Source organism: Gopherus flavomarginatus, chromosome 1 (genome assembly GCF_025201925.1).
Source record: "Gopherus flavomarginatus isolate rGopFla2 chromosome 1, rGopFla2.mat.asm, whole genome shotgun sequence".
Taxonomy (NCBI): Eukaryota; Metazoa; Chordata; order Testudines; family Testudinidae; genus Gopherus; species Gopherus flavomarginatus.
Window position 1 is genome coordinate 202,141,925 of NC_066617.1, and position 17,569 is coordinate 202,159,493.

Here is a 17,569-nt window from a genome sequence, read left to right on the forward strand (position 1 = left end):
TTGTGAAGCTTTTGAATGGAAACTTGTGATTTCACATTGATTGTATTGAAGAAAACTCTTAATAGAAATCTTTGTAATAATATTAGTTGCACTAACATAGAACTTAACTTTTTTTAAAAAAAAAAAAAAAACAGGAAACAAAATGGACCAAGAATACCCGAATTGGACTTCTGAATCTAAAGCAACTGACGGTGTATTGTTTTCAAATACGAGCAAAAGTCCAAGTATTCGATGACAACATTGGACCATTAAGCGAAACAAATTGTCACAAAACTGCAGCTAGTGGTATAAACCTTATTTCATGAACACCTGTTTTATCTCTTGTGTAATGAAACTGGTATAAAACTTGTCTTAAATGATTGGCTGTTTTCTTTTACTGTATCACACAACCAGTACCTGTCTTCCATTCTAAAAGGGCACTGTCTTTTAGTAGTTCAAGGGCATATTCGCATTCATTTTCACACAGTTTTTTTTTTTCAGCAGCTCAATAAATAAGAGAAAGTAAAACAGAGCATCTGCCTCCCTTTCCCCACCCCTCCTAGATTGAGTGGTTTTTCTGGTTTTGTTTTTTTTGGGGGGGTGGTTGTTGATGGGACTATTAAGGTACAAATATATGTATTCTAAGGAAAAATTACTTGCTGGTAATTCCTTTTCTCACCTTGGGTCAAATTTGTTTGTTTGAGGGAAAATGATGGTACTCTCCCAAACTCACCATGTCCCTCTCTGCCCTATCCCATTCACCTGATTGCCTGCTCTGCCATAGTGTGGAGAACGGGCAGGAGAGAGAGAGATTGGAGGGGAGGGGTGAGACAAAGTTGGGGAGGGCAAGGACAATTCAGAAACCGGTAAAGTTTGGTCCCATCTATACTGTTGGCCACAATGTTAGAATCTGGTCTGTCTATATCTGAGCTTAAGCCTGGTTTTAAACTCTGTTGTAAGGCCTGTGTAGACTTAGGTTCTCATGTTACATCTGATACGCTAACCTGGAGGAATCACCTCTAGGCATGAGAAGGCAGTATAGGCTCCATGCTCACGTACTCCTTTTTCTCTCCTTACACAAATGTGTCAAACAAGGTGCCATTTTAGGGCGTGATCCTGCAAGATGCTGAGCACTCTGGCTCTAACCTAGCAAAGCTCTTAAAATACACTAACTACTCACTTAACATCATCCTGGTTAAGGTTGTTTTGTTGTTACGTTGCTGATCAATTAGGGAACATGCTCGTTTAAAGTTGCACAATGCTCCCTTATAACGTTGTTTGGCAGCCGCCTGCTTTGTCCCCTGCTTGCAGGAAGAGCAGCCCATTGGAGCTAGTGGTGGGGGCTTGGAACCAGGGTGGACTGGCAACCCCCCCATCAGCTCCCCATTCCCCTAAGTCCCCTGTGTGGCAGCCGCCCAGCAGGCTATCAGTTGCCGACAGTTCAGCTGTCCCTTCCCTCACTGCCATGTGCTGCTCCTGCCCTCTGCCATGGAGCTGCTCCCAGGAGCCTCCTGCTTGCTGGGGGCAGGGGGGAAGAGGGGTGCTAATGTCAGGGTGTCCCCTTTCCCCGCTCCTGTACCCCATCTCCATAGGGTGAGGGGGAACATGACAGGGCTCAGGACAGAGGGAGCTTGCTGGCAGCAGCTGCTGTCTCAACTTGCTGATCTACTTAAAAAGGCAGTTTACTTGGAGTGGAGTCAGCATACTTAAAGGTGTAATGTGCATCTCTCTCTCTCACATACACATGATGTGTGTCTCTGTCTCTCTCTGCCATGCTGTCTCCCCTCCCTCCATTCGTGCTGCCTTGTAGAGTATATGGTTACATTAACAACAGGGATCGGCTGAATGCTAGTTCATCATTTAGCACTAAGGCATTCCTTGGGAAATATCCCACCCTCTTACACCCACTGAATTCACCACCTCAACCAAGCTTCACAATCATCATTGCTGTGTACAGTATTAAATTGTTTATAACCTATACTGTGTATATGCATGTGTAATGTATATGTGTATATGTAGTCTTTTTTGTCTGGCAAAAAAAATGTCCCTGGAACCTAACAATGTGCACACCATTGGAACTACTCATATGTTAAGTACATGCTTCAGTGTGAGAGTTCATTAGGAGGGCAAGGTGGATGAATTTAAATAAGAGTTAAGCCTCTGGGTCTGCCATTCTGGTATCTCTCACTGTATCATTGTTTAATAGAACAGTACAAATTATCCAGGGCAAATACCCTAATATTAATATTTCTTCTGCTTAGTGGGATTTGGATCTCAGCCCGTGAATTTCTGCATTGTTTGGCTTAAGATAGCAGTGTTCATTTCAAACAAAATTTTGAGAAGTATGAGACGTAGCATGGTGTACTTGCTATTGATGTGTTTCTCCTCCTCAACAATTTTTGATAAAGTTCGTGTTTCCCATAGGTTTTTTTTACTCCCATGTTAAAGCTGGAGAGTATTATTTTATCTTGTATTTTGATAGTGTCCGTTACTGTCATATCTAAGCCTTGATTCTAGGAAAACTGTTACATGTGCCTTAAATACACTTTTACCACCTCTGGCAGAAGCTACGCATGACATATAAGTTATGCAGTTATATTGCAGTGCACAATAGGTGAAGCTTTTTTATCATTGTGTTAAACGAAGTCTATAAAAGCCTCTTGCTTATTATGATGCAATTTAAATTATTATCCAAGACAATTGATTAGTTTTCACATTTAAAAGTTATCAAAACTTGTTTATAAACTTGACACCAATGGAATAAAAAGAAAAAGCTTTTGATATGTACATTACGTAGTGATACTATTTTTTTTTCTCTTTTTAGGTGCAATGAGAGCTGGATTTGTAGTAGTAATATTTGTTGCTGCCACAGTTACTGTGGTGATCTTAGCAATTGTCTGCTTCCTTTTTATTCAGAAATTTCATCAAGTTGTTAAATATTGGTTTCAGCCTCCTTTTAAAATTCCACCACATATTGAAGAGGTATGTGTTTTTTTTTATCTTTCTATTTAGCAAAAGAGGTAGTGGTATGACGGGAGTGAACTGGTTAGGTTAGTTGAAGTCACATAGAAGATACAAAATATTAAACTCTTGCCTTTCTGAGTTTACATCTGAAGTCCATAAATGCAGTATAGCTTATTTTTCATAGTTAGTGTGGCTGTAAAGTTACTCCAGTTTATGCCATTTTACTTAGCTGAAATCCCTTGCTCACTCTGTACTTAAGTACAGATATTGTGGCGTTCCTTTGTGTAAAACTGTTGGAATATGAAAAAAGACTCTCAATTTTTTGTTTTAAAATAAATAATATTGATTAATCAGGGTTGATGCAGACCAATTCTTCATTACAGAACTGAGACTGAATGGCAGGCTGTACAGTATTAGTAGTTTCTTTGGGGGTTAAGTAGACTTTTTAAGGATCAGGTACTGAATTACAGGTGAGCACATGCCATTTTAAGAGTAGAGACCGAATATCAGAGTCTCTGAGGCCTGAGGGGATGGAAGGTTTGGTCTTGGGTGTTGTGAGGTTCTTTTGTTTGTTATGGTTTCTTGCAATTCACAGATGAATGACGAAAGATGCATGTGACTTTTTTCTGGCAGCTCATGCATCTCTGTGCTGAAGAACATTTCAGCTCTGTTCATCTTCCTCTTTTTATGTTTTAAACAGGAAATGTTTTTCCATTGATCATGAATTAAAAGTTATGGCTTGAGACATCTTCCACATCATGGGTTAAACATTTCTACTATCAAAAACAATCCTTTGAGCTAGGGTACTTTCCTGATTAAGGAACTGGATCAGGACTTCAGGATCTGGGTTCAGTTTCCAAGTTTGCTATAGATTTTCTGCATGACCTTGAGCAAGTCACTTAATCTGTGTCTGCCTCAGTTCCTATCTGTAAAATGAAGATGATGATTTCCCACCTCAAAAGGGTTTTGTGAGGATAAGTTTAATAATTTTATGCAATTAGATATTATTATGGGCAGGGGGACACATAAGTACCTAAAATATGTTCACTTTTTAAAAATACACAGTATATTATGGAAAGGATGGTAAGAGTTAATCTGTTTTCTAACGCTCACTCTCGATCAGAATTTATAACCCTCAGTTGGTGTGGTGGTCATTAGAATTTCAGCTGGATAGTAAGCAGCAGAAATCAGGCAACTGCTTCAACAGTGAACCTGTTTTCAGTCAAATAACACTGATAATGATACATATTAAGAAACGATTCTGCTTGTATTATTTGTTTTCCAAGAGGGGTTAGCTGGCCCAGTGCTTTTCTTCTTCTTACAGCAGGGGTGGGCAAACTATAGCCCAGGGGCCACATCCAGCCTCCAGACGTTTTAATCTGGCCCTCAAGTTCCCGCCAGGGAGCAGGGTCTGGGGCTTGCCCTGCTCCGGCACTTCAGCCCAGGAGCGAGGTCGGGAGCTTGCCCTGCTACGTGCAGCTCCTGGAAGCAGCAGCATCTCTCTCCTCTGGCTCCTACGCATAGGGGTAGCTAGGGGACTCTGCGCGCTGCCCCTGCAGGTCCCATTGGCCGGGAACAGCAACCAATGGGAGCTGCAGGGGTGGCACCTACAGACGGGGCAGTGCACAGAGCTGTCTGGCCGTGCCGCCGCATAGGAGCTGGATGGGGGACATGCTGCTGCTTCTGGGAGCTACTTGAGATAAGCTCCACCCGGAGTCTGCACCCCTGACTCCCTCCTGTGCCGCAGCCCTGATCCCCCTCCCACCCTTCAAACCCCTCGGTCCCAGCCCAGAGCCCGTACCCCCAGCTGGAGCCCTAACCCCGTGCTGCATCCCCAATTTTGTGAGCATTCATGGCCCACCATACAATTTCCATACCCAGATGTGGCCCTTGGGCCAAAAAGTTTGCCCACCCCTGTCTTACAGCTATGGATATGTGAAAAGATTGTCATTAGAACAAGTTACCATAGTTAATATATGGCAGTGGCTTCTGTTTCATAGGGTTTTTTTTTAGCGTTTCAGAAAGTCACACAGTTCCTCCTTTAGAGCAAATTCCAGGCTTTCAGCGTCTGAGTTACAGGAAGCAGATCTGATTATTGTCCCACTCCTTAGGTGTAGCAAAAAAAATCACAAACTGATTATTTCTTGAATTCATTAAAATGTACTTATTTGCTCTGTCTTTAAAATCTACCTGTAAAAAATAATTTGAATCCGATTAATGCCAGAGATAAGTGTCATAATAAAATAACTTGTTCCTTATCCCTGCCCTGTCACCTGTATCTATAATTAAAACTGTTAATATAAAAGCCAACTAAAATGCTATGCCATGTTGTAGCTTGTAACATTATGAAAGCTTTTGGCTTCTAGGCTTTCTAACTAGCCCTGGAATAACTCTTCAACAATAAAAATCTTGTGTTCAGCTGTCTGAGGTGCTGAACGTCCTCTGTTCCCACTGAAGTGTATTAAAAGACACAGGTCTTTTTCCCTTAGAAAGCAGAGGTGTAGCCATGTATGGGCCTGAGTGGGCCACAGCCAGCCCACTTAGCTTCCAGGCCCATCTATGGAACCCACTGAATCCACAGGCTGGGACTCCCGATCCCAGCTCAGTTTCTGACCGCATCCTCTCCTGCCGGCGCCATGCACTGCTGCCCTGGTCTACGGTCCCAGTGCTAGCCCTGCGGGGGAAGGGGGAGTGCCATGGGGATAGGGAGATCGCTAGTGCTGGGGCCGAGACCTGGGCAGCAGTGTGCGTCGCCAGCAGGTAGGGGACGCAGCCAGTCTGGCAGATACTGACCTAAGGTTGGGAGGGATGGATGGAGCTCGAGCCCTGGTGGGGCTCCCCCTCTGCCCCATGGGCATGCCCTGCAGCCTGTGTGCCCCAGGTGCCTGCTGAGTGGTAAGGGGTGATGTGGGGGAGGTGGGCCCTCCACCCGTGCTGCTCCCCCACCCAGTCTTTGCCTGCCCAAAAGCTAGGACCCAGCCAGTTTGCCTGTCCTACCTACACCAGTGATGTAAAGTGCATGAAACTTTTATTTGCTCCACATCCAGAAGTGAATTTGTGGTGGCAGGCACGCAGCCTGATGGCAATTCTGTAGTGCTTTATACTGTGTATAAAATATAGTAGGTATATTACAGCCCAGTTCCTGTACTTGACCCACCCAGTCTTAACATTTGAGATGTCAGCCACCTGGAACACCTACCTGTGAAATTAGATAACTCTAGCTAATAGAATGCTGTGATTAATCAACGTATAATGTACTCTATTGATTTGCATTATATTGATGAAGAATCTATCATTGGATACTTTAACTAATTCAGCAACTAAAAGTTTCCAACTTAGAGCTGTATCAGAGGAGTAGCCATGTTAGTCTGGATCTGTAAAAGCAGCAGAGAGAGTCCTGTGGCACCTTATAGACTAAGAGATGTATTGGAGCATGAGCTTTCATCGGATGCATGCCCACGCTCCAATACATCTCTTAGTCTATAAGGTGCCACAGGACTCTTTGCTGCTTTTACAACTTAGAGCTGTCGCACTTAAATTTTGTTAGTGATGTGAGAGCTCTGTTTGTAGGTGGCAGGCTGTCAAATGGTTAATTTGTGGTGTGTTTTTGCTTTTAAAAGATAGTTGGAATAGATCATGTCGTGAAACACAGCTTTCAAACAAGTGTCTCTAAGATGGGAAATGAAACAGGCTTTAAAAACATTTAATGCTGTGTATTGATGAAACTGGTTGTCATAAAGGAAACCTTTTAAAACCAATTAGAACACTGTGTTTTGCTGAAAGTGACTTAACAGTCAAGTCTGAGCTAATCAAGTTAGGAAAAAACATGTTAGTTTGCTGTACTGTTAAATACCTATTTGACCTTTGATTTAGTGGGGGGGGGGTTGTTTTTTGTTTTTTTTAAAAAAGCTTTTTGCATTTATTTCAACATTGCACCAGCACTGTTTCTATAAAATGAGTCACAGGTGTGCATCTATGCTCACAAGAACAGAGTCTGATTCCTGTGTACATGTGATTCTGATGTTTCTTAGCAGCCTCAAGTTCTGTGTGATGGACGATTTTTGAAAGGACTCTTGACAGTAGCTTTGATTTTTGTAATGTGACCTCTAAATAGCACCAACTTTTAAGATCACCCTCTCCAAATTATGGCATTAAAAATTGCTCAATATATATGTTGTAAACACAGTACAGTCGTGAAATGTACGTTAACTCCGTTGATAGAGTGAAAGTAAGTTCAGATGCTTCTATATTAAAGTGATATTTTAACATGGAGAAATTCCTACTCTGGGTAGATAAAGTGGTAAGAAACTACAGAATGCTCCTGATGCATACGTGGCTAAATTTACAAAGTAGTTAGAGGCTGGAAAATCCCTACTGAATTTACTTTCATTTTGCCTTGCCAAGTTTTCTTAGCTGATATCAACAGATGATAAGAAATAGAATGGAAATTCCCCAATTCAGTATGAAATGAAAAATGCTGCAGGTTTTTTTTTCTGCTGTCTTCCAGTAAGTAACAGAATCCCAGTAAATTTAACAGAAAAGTACATTGGGACATTTGTGGTCATTTAAATATGATTAATCATATATCAGATTAACTTCTCAGAGTTATTACTGTCATCAAAAGTAGGAATGATTCTAACATGAAAATACTTGAAGGCCAAATTCTGCAATCCTAATTCAGGCAAAATTCTTAGTGACTTCAGTGGAAAGTCAGTGGCTGAGGACTGCAGGCTTTGCTCTTCAGTTTGTGAGGATTTGTTTGCGTTAAAAAAAATCTACATTGCAAGAAACATTATTAATATTGCAAAGTCAAGCACTTAGAATTTGGAAACTACCCAAAATAAGGTTTCTGGTGCAACTTTAATTCAACTCCCATGTATTTATGCATTCTGATGATACAGCCTTTAATTACATGATCAGACATGACTTTTTCCACAGAATCCGTCTCATTCAATGAGTGGGTTATTCAATATTTCTTTTTATCCCCCTCATTCTGTATGTGGCCCTACATACTTCATTTACTGCACACCCTTCAAACCCTGCTTTCCCCATAGCATCTTTAGTGGTTCACAAATGTCAATGAATTTATCTTCCAAACACATCTGAGATGAGTGGGTAATATCCAGCGGCTGCTCCAGGCACCAGCGCTCCAAGTGCGTGCCTGGGGCAGCAAGCCGTGCGGGGTACCCTGCCGGTCCCTGCGAGGGCAGCAGTCAGGCAGCCTTCCACAGCTTGCCTATGGGAGGTCTGCCAGTCCCACAGATTTGTCGGCAATTCGGCAGCAGGTACACCAAAGCCGCGGGACCGGGGAACTCCCACAGGCAAGCCACCTAAGGCTGCCTGACTGCCGTGCTTGGGGCCCACAAAAAAGCTAGATCTGTCCCTGGTAATATCCCCTTTTTACGGGTGGAGAGCTGAGGTACAGAGAGAGTAAGTCAAAATTACTAAGTGTCCACTAATTTTGGGTCTCTAACTGAAGACATCTGAGGGCCTGATTTTTCAGAGAACTTGGTATTTTTGTAGCATGTTATGTACTGAGAGCACAGCTCCCATTGACTTCAATTGCTGGTGTGAATGCTTAGTACTTCTGCACGTCTGGTGCCAAGTGGCTCATTTCAGGCATCCAGAAGTGGAACACAGATACTTAGTCTCCGTTACCAGCTTTTGTTGGTATAACACTTACACCTGGGGGAATTCTGCACCTCTGTGCATGCGCAGAATTCATGTCCCCCACAGATTTCTTTGCTTCCCTGCAGAAAAACGACTTTCTGATGGGGAAGCAAAGGATGCTTTCGTGGCTTTCAAGTGACTGTCCCCAGTAGTTACATTTTGGGTGCCTAGGGCAGCCGCCAGAGAGGTAAATCACTGTGGGGCAGAGCGAGGGGACTGAGGAAGACCCGGCTGTTGGCTCCTACCCTGCGCTGGGCTCAGCCGCTAGTCCCAGCAGAGTTGGGGAGGATGGGACTTCCTCTTCCCTTGTATGGCCGGCAGCCAGAGTCAGGTCAGACCTCCAGGTTTCTCCCCAGGCTCCAGGAAGCTCTGCAAACTCTTCCTCACTTCCTGTGCCCATTGCTCCTCAGCTGCAGGGGGAGGGATCACTGTAAAGGGAGTTCAAGTCCCTGAGCCTCACCCCCCTGCACACATAGAACCCCTGCAGCCTAGCCCTGCTCCCCCTGCACCTGGACCACCATGACGAACCACCCGGATCCCCACCCCACTGAGCCCCAGCCTGCTGCATCTGGATCCCCACCCAACTGAGCCCTGCTCCGCCAGCATCTGGACTGCACCACTGAGCCTCCCCCACTGAGCTCTAACCACCTTCACCTGGACCCCATGCAGAGTCCCATTACCATTTCACCCACAACCCCCTAAAGAGCCCCTGTGCATCCAGATCCCCCCACTCCTGGATCCCTCACTGAGCCACCTGCACCCAGATTGCCCCACACAGAACCCTCTCAACCCACACTTGGATCCCCTCCACACTTGGATCCTGCCTTGCTGAGCCTGCCTGCCCACACCTGGCATGGAGGGCCAGGGCCCTGGGGTGTTTCTGGGACAGGCTTGGTCCTTGCAGTGTGTCAGGGATGGCTGCAGCCTCACTGCTGAGTCTGTGTCCGGGGGTGGAGGGGAATACATAGTGATCTCCCATCTCTGTGCAGCCAGTGGCCTGTGCTCCCCAATGCCATGCTGGAGCCTCTACATTTATTTGACAAATAACATTTTGAAGAATTTAAAAATACAGAATTTTTAATTGGCACAGAATACCCTCAGGAGTAAATTGCTTCATACAAGGGTATGGAAAATCCGCATCCCCAAACAACAGAGGTGATATTTCGAACCTACTCCTGTTTTTTAAAAAAAAAAAATATATAAACCCTGGCAGAAATCTGGAAGGGGCATGCGACCCCACGTGCCCCCTCCCCGCCCCATATATATATACATCACCTCTGCCAAGCCACATAGTTATACCGAGCTGACCCCAGAATAGACAGTAATATGAACAGAGGAGGGCTTCTCCCATTAACATATCTATCACTTCTTGGGGAGGTGGTTACCTACGCTGCTGGGAGAAGCTCTCCTGTCAGCGTAGGGAGCATTTTCACTAAGCGTTACACTGGCACTGTAAGTGTAGACAAGATCACAGTGGCCACCGGTGAAATTTTTGGATTACGTGACTTGTCCAGTTTCACATAGGAACTCTGTGGCAGAGGCAGGAAAAGAATCTGGTTCTCCAGGATGTTGTTCAACATCCCTGACCAGGACAGGAGACCATCCTTTCTCTTCATGAAATCCCCTGCTTCATTCACCATGCACCCTCCAACTTCTACTACAAACAAGGCATGGGTCCTTTAAACAACTGTCTCATGTATTACACAACCCTGATTCATTCCCAGAGCAGGGCCATCTTGTGCACTGAATGGGGAAGGGACAGGAGTGGAAAACAGCATGTGATCATGTAATTAAATATTGTATCAGAATGCATATGTACAGAAAGGCTGAATTAAGATTACAGGCAACCTTCATCCTGGGATTTCCTAACTTCTGAGTGCTTGACTTCAAAGGCACCCTAATGTTCTTTTAATGTCGTATTTTAATGTAGTTTTCCTAATCTTTGAACAATGAGGAAAAATAATCCCATCACGTGGAAGCAATTTACCCCCAGCTAGGTCATCGGCAGGGTTCAGACCTTTAGATCCATAGCACAGAACTTTATCACTTAAGTTAACTGTTCTCCTCTCTGTGGGCCAATCGTTAGAGGGGGAGGAGCCACACATTTTGCCAATAGGTTTCACAGAGATCTTCTGACAGCAGGGGAATGTAGATAATTGGGAATCCTGGTCTGAGTTGGGATTCTGTAGTCTGATTAGGCCCTTCTTTCTCTATAGCTTCAGCACCACCTGCCACTCCCTGTCTCAAGCTCCCTTCCCCTTGATTCCTCATCCATCTGCATTCCAGTGTTTGCTTTGTCTTTCTCCATGCTGCCTGGGTGCCAGCAGGAGCAACACTGAGACACAACATCCCTGCCGTTCTGGTGCTCAGTGCCACAGCAACAGCTAGAAGAAGCCATTGCTGGGAAAGTCCTGCAGAGCCCCTGCAGCCCTTGGGATGGAACATGCTCTGGGCAGATGGAATCGTCAGAATTTAGCTGCCAGACTCTAACAAGCCTCTACTGAGCATGCATAGTTTTTTCAGAGGCTTATATCTTGGCCACAGTTGGGTGAATTTTCGTGGGGATTGCAAAAGGCACATCCCTGGCACCAAGGCAACCCCTCCCTCCAGGCCAAATTTCAGATCCCTGATCCAAAGCACAGAAGGGCTAGAGCAGGGGTGGGCAAACTTTTTGGCCCGAGGGCCACATTGGGGTTGCAAAACTGTATGGAAGGCTTGGTAGTGAAGGCTGTGCCTACCAAAACAGCCTGGTCCCTGCCCCCTATCAGATCCCTCCCACTTCCTGCCCCCTCAGAACCTCCAACCCATCCAACCCCCCTCACTTCTTGTCCCCTAACCACCCCCTCTCAGGACCCCCCGACCCCTGGGACCTGACCCCCAGTCCCCTGACTGCCCCACCCCCTATCCACACCCTTAACCACCCCCGGGACCTCACCCCCTATCCAGTCCTCCTGCTACCAGTCACCTGACCCCTATCCACATCCCTGCCCCCTGAAACTCCCATGGTTAGCCACACACACCCCCGCACCCACCCACCCACACACATTCCCTGTCCCGTGACTGCCCCCCAGAACCTCTGCCCCATCCAACCTCCCCCCGGTTCCCTTACCATGCTGCTCAGAGCAGCATGTCTGACAGCCATGCCGCCCGGCCGGAGCCAGACACACTGCCATGCTGCTCGGCAGGAGTGCGCAACCCTGCCACCCAGAGCACTGCGTGCATGGCGGTGTGGCTGCAGGGGAGGGGCCGAGGGCTAGCCTCCCTGGCCGGGAGCTCAAGGGTGGGCAGGACAGTCCCATGCGCTATAGTTTGCCCACCTCTGGGCTACAGCATCTCAGCAGAACAGTTGCAAGAACATTTTTAACACACGTAAAACATATTTTTCTGTAATCTCCTTTTTGGAAATGGCTGCATTTTTTTTAATCCCTCCCCCCCCCACCCCCAAATAATCAGCCTGAAGCTGACACAATTAAAGTACAACAAAATTATAAACAATGGAAAATAGGGTTTTATAATGGAGAAGTGTTGGGTAACCTTAATTTATGGGTGGCATATCAGCTCCTCATGTAATTACACATATTCCTAAACCATATAGCATGAGATTGGTCTGTTATAGCATTTGTTCTGCAGAGAGAATTATAACTAATTACTCTTTTTTGCTTTTTTTAGTATTTAAAGGATCCTGAAATGCCTGCTTTAGAAGAATTGCAGAATGATTGTGCTGAGGAAGATCCTTGGGACTCCTTGTCAGTTGTTTCCAATGCAGAAGGAAGTCAAGCCCTAGTGAGGGACACTCTGAACACAAATGTTCATTCAAACAGCAGATCCACTGAAAGTGAAAAAACGTAATTACATTATGGTAGAAGCACTGTGCCAGCATCATTGCCTTGGTGCTCTAGAAAGATGATAGTGTCACTATCAACAAACCACGTTGTGGGAGTCTTGACTTCCTGAGAACATTGTGTAACCTTGAGTGAGGCTTTTTTAATGGTTTCTACTGCACTTCACTATATGAAGTACCTTCTCCAGGAGAGACTTTTTAAAAACAGATTTGAATATGAACTGGAAATGAACACTAAAAGGGCAGGAAAAGGACAACATCATGATTGGAGTAAAATGGCTGAATTTGCATTAAGATCTTTGCAGAAATAACTGCACGATTACTATGAACATTGTTACGTTTGTCTGGGTTCTAACAAATCTTAGTGGACTGTAGCACTTTATGGTAGGATATGATACTAGAAAAGATTTTTCAGTGAATTAGCGGATTATCTCACCATGAATGTGTGTTGGTCTTGGCCCATCAATACGTGTATATAAAGTCTGTCTCCTAACACACAGTAAGTTAGCACTTAGAAAATGACACTTCATACATATGTGAAAAATTGCTCTGTGTGCAGGGTGCTCTATGTCTGATGGAAATAGCCTGTTTTCAGGTGTCCATTTTAAGTGTACCCCCCCCATTTTTTTTTGTAAAAAAAACAAAACAAAACAAAAAAACAAGTTCCAGTAAAAAAATGAAAGATTTATATGATCTGAAGAGAAACCAGCACATAATTCGCTCCCAGTTAGGGAACCGTCATGGAAGGAATGCTTACAGGGACAGACAGGTTGGATCATTTCTCCCCTGAGCCTTCAGATGCTTGCACAACAATGGCATTAATTTCTTCTAGGACTGCAGTGTGGAGACTCGCTCTCTGTCGGCATCACATCCTTTACGATGAAATGAAATCCTAAAGCTTGTATCAGACGCTAAAATATAATAGGTTTGGCTACCTAAAGAACCCTTCCTAAAGTCATTCAACTGAACTTGTCAGGTTTTGATGCACAAGAAACAAACTTTCCTGTGTAGTCAGAGAACACATGGGCAAAATGTGTCAAAGATAGTGTTTACCCACAAGTAGTAGACACTAAGAACAAAGCCATGGTTCCCTTATCTGCTCAAGCAAGTTGTGACTGCTAGTGAAGACGAGACCCAGGATGTGGAGTGTGGCTGTTTGAGGAATGAAGCATCCGGAAATTCTTTACACCACTTTATTATATACGTGAAAATCTTGCTGTTAAAAACCCTATAATGTGTATTGAAATATTATTTGTACTGCTAATTAATAGAAAATTTCAATATGGAAAAAGTAGCTTTATGTGTTCATTGTTTCCATATTATTTTTCTCTTTCCATGTGGTCATTTGCTGTTCATTTACAATCTAATCAGTGCCTAAATTAGGAGGAAAGGACTTCTTTCATACGACAGGTATGAAGAGCAGAGCTTCATGTGCAGAGATATGGTAAATTAGCATTATAGAATGCCCTTTCAGTGCCACTCTTCCTCCTCCATTTTCCAGATTGACCCTTTACTCATATGAAAATAAGCTTCAGTTATGGTTCTTGACAAAGTTTAAAAATAAGCACAGTGGCATTCTGCTCCTGTCTGGGATGGGGAGAAGTGCTTTTTTGGCTCCAAACTAAAATTCCATGCACTTTAAACTGTATATGATCAGATGTGACTCATCACTTTCAAGTTCAATGACTTTATAAAACATTTTCCGTACATTCACCTCACGTTTAACTTATTGCTTTAAACAAGATAGTGTTTTTTTCCAGTTCTAGTAATGTGGTCTATGTTAAAGTTATCCTCATGATTAATGCTAAGATTTAGTCAGGGGTATTTTGGGTGAAAGTCATGGTCAGGTCACGGGTAATAAATAAAAATTCTCGGCCGTGACCTGTACATGACTTTTCTCAAAAAAAATACCCCTGGCTAAATCTCTACTTCGGGGCCTTGATTCTCTGGCGGGGGACCTGGCTGGGGAGAGAGGGGAGGGGCTGCTCCAGTGACTGCCACCCAACTGCCACTCTCCAAACACCCGCCGGGTGCCCCTGGGGCTGCTGCTGCTTGGGCGGTCACCAGGGCATTCCTCAGAGCCAGCCACACTGGCTGCTGTTCCGGCGGTCCCTGGAACTAGCTGCTTGGGGCCACCCAAACAGCGGCCAGTGTGGCTGGCCCTGGGCAGCCTCTGGGACTGCAGCCCAGGCATTACCTGGGGCCACCCCCAGAACTGCTGCTTGGGCAGTCCCTGGGATCCGCCGCTGCTCACATGGTCCCTGTAGCCAGTTGTCCAGAGCCTCCTGAGCAGCAGCCAGTGCAGCTGCGGCCAGCTGCTCAGGCGGCCTTGAAGTCAGCTGCACCACTAGTCACAGAAAGTCATGGAATCCGTGCTGTCTGCGACCTTGTGAAAGAATCACAGCTTTAGTCATGATCATTGTTAACAGCTGTTCATGTTAAGTTTCTATTTCTATTCTGGGTGGAGAGGAGCTCAGCTATTTTATTATTTATAAAACCATCCAGCTGTGGTGGTACTGGTAATTCATAGTTCATTACAGTACTAGACAACCCTACACAATCCAAACATTTCACCTAAATACATTCAATTCTATATATGTTTTTAAACCATGCTCACCACTGTATTCTGTCAGCACCTACCAATCGTGCATTAAGCAATGTGGCTATACATCTGTCACAGGCTGCTTGGTCTCTTGTCCTTTTCCCAGAGGAAGAAGCATGTGCAGTAGTATCTTGTTTTGATAGGATGTTTTTGTGTTTAAAATAGCTTATGTGCTTGAGAGAAGATTAAGGCAAAGAAGTGCACTTTGCACGTGAGTGGAACAGTTTGTGATGATTCTTTGCAGGGAATTTATTCCAGGTGTTGGACCAGCCTCTGAGAAAGTTATGTCATCCACACAGACAATGTTTATTCTTAATGTAGAGAGTTTTGTTGTGCTGCAAGAGCATAGTTGTCCAAGATCTTTGGCCCAGAGCTTTCAGTGGTCTTGTATATTGGGCACGGGCTGTGAAGCACTTTGAGAATAAGGACCAAGCTCTTGAACTTGCTTTGAAATTCTATGGGAAGCCAGTGCAGAGGACAGTTGTAATGAAAGGAGAACATGACAATGGGAAGATGAAACTGACTGATAAGCGTAATGTAAGTTACATGGTTTTGTTAATGCTGTTTTAGTGATATGCTCTTTGGGTCATTGCTCTGATTGTCTCATCTTTTCATCTCTATCAGCAGTCTTGCTGAACCACTATTTGTATTACCAGAGTGCACTGGAAGCACCAGTCATGGACCAGGACCCCACGAAGGTAGGTGCTATACAAACACAGATGAATCCACCCCCACAGAGCTTATAATCTAAGTATAAAGACAAGGAATGGATACAGACAGCTGTCCAGCACCATCCCCATGCCACAGTGAACTTGGAGTATTAAGAAACAGCCAAGCTGTACACGTTTCCCTCTTATATTAAAATGTAGTACAGCCACCTGAAAGAGAAAGAGAGAGCTTCTAAAATCATGTTAAATAGTAAACTAATGGCCAGTTTCTTGGGGAATAATACCTGACAACTAGCTATTTAAAAGCATGGGGACTGCTCAGCCAGGTTTTGGGTGGTCGAAGGAGTTGTCCAAGTGAAACCTGTTTTGCACCACCTCCTTACTGCCAAATGTTTCTGTAATTCTAGCATTTACTCTTCAGCCTGCCTACCTTCCCCTGCAACCAGGAGCAGGGAAATGGAGTAGAAGAAGCTTAGGTTGGTAAGCTAGAGAAAGGGCACATCAAAGGGTGACTGGTTAAATGAGGAAATGTACTGAAGCTTAACAACACTGCATTTCCACAGTGCCACACTTCATCTGAGAATCTTGAAATGTTTGACACACAGGAACCCTCCTATCACCTCTGAAATAAGTTACTTCTCCAATTGTTTTCTGAAGCTGCTGTAAATCCACACTCTGAAGCCTATCTGATCAGTGGGCATGTACATGGGAGTAGATGGTATTAAGCTGCTGGTCTTCTCTCAAGTGAAGGGTAGATGGGTATCTATTCCCACTGTGAGGGGCTTGGCTACATCATTTTTATAATACAGTAGAATCTATAGTCAATCAAGCTGTAGACTACCTCCATTAAGTCAACCCTGGGAATGTGCATGGGTTTTTTGGTAGTACTTTCTATATGTTTAGTTTCAGAGTAGCAGCCGTGTTAGGCTGTATCCGCAAAAAGAACAGGAGTACTTGTGGCTCCTTAGAGACTAACAAATTTATATTTTATCAATATGTCTATAGCATCATTTCTGTTACTGGTAGAAAGGTACCTTATAGTGATAGAATTGTGTCCACAGGCAGAGGTTGTACTGCCTTAACTGTCAGTTTCTAAGCATATACAAAGTGCTACAGAAACGGGGTAGGTCAACCCTGGGGCTTCCAGGTTTGACTGGTGTATCCTGCACTGTCTTTAGAAACAGTCTTCCAAGGGGAACAGTGAGAGCAAAAAAAATTATATGGCTTTAAGACTGAACTTGGTACGTTTATGGAGGGGACGGTATGAGGAGATATCCAATAGCCAGTGATGGGACACTAGAGAGGGAAGGCTCTGAGTTGCTCCAGAGAATTCTTTCCCAGGGGTCTGGCTGGTCAGTCTTGCCCACATGCTTAGGGTTTAACATATCACCATATTTGGGGTCTGGAAGGAATTTTCCCTTGGTTCAAATTGGCAGAGAGACTGGGTTTTCACCTTCTGCAGCATGGGGCATGGGTCACTTGAAGGTTTTAAACTAGTGTAAACGGTGGATTCTCTGCAGGGGCGGTTCCAGGCACCAGCACGCCAAGCATGTGCCTGGGGTGGCAAGCCTTGGGGGGGCGCTCTGCCGGTCACAGCGAGGGCGTGCCGCCGAATCCATGGGACCAGGAACCTCTCGCAGGCAAGCCACCAAAGGCAGCCTGCCTGCCGTGCTTGGGGCGGCAAAATACCTAGAGCCGCCCAATTTTCTGTAACTTATCCACAGAGACTCCAAGTTCTCTCTCGAGTGGAAACAACTAATTACACGCCAACTGTACTGCAGTTGGGATTATGACTTCCACTGTGCATTACTTTGCATTTAGCAATATTGAACTTCATCTGCCCTG

At 44.7% G+C, this 17,569-nt stretch overlaps 1 protein-coding gene across 3 annotated transcripts in view; it reads left to right on the plus strand.

Annotated features, from left to right (window-relative positions):
• IFNGR2 (interferon gamma receptor 2) overlaps positions 1 to 13,748 on the plus strand; it is a 45,060-nt gene extending 31,312 nt beyond the window's left edge. For all 3 annotated transcript variants that reach the window (XM_050929586.1, XM_050929605.1, XM_050929595.1), the window contains 3 exons: positions 135 to 285; positions 2,804 to 2,961; positions 12,283 to 13,748. In XM_050929586.1, coding sequence (XP_050785543.1) covers positions 135 to 285; positions 2,804 to 2,961; positions 12,283 to 12,462 — 489 coding nt within the window. In that variant the 3' untranslated portion in view covers positions 12,463 to 13,748. The remainder of the gene's footprint in view (positions 1 to 134; positions 286 to 2,803; positions 2,962 to 12,282) is intronic.
• Positions 13,749 to 17,569: the final 3,821 nt, after the last annotated feature.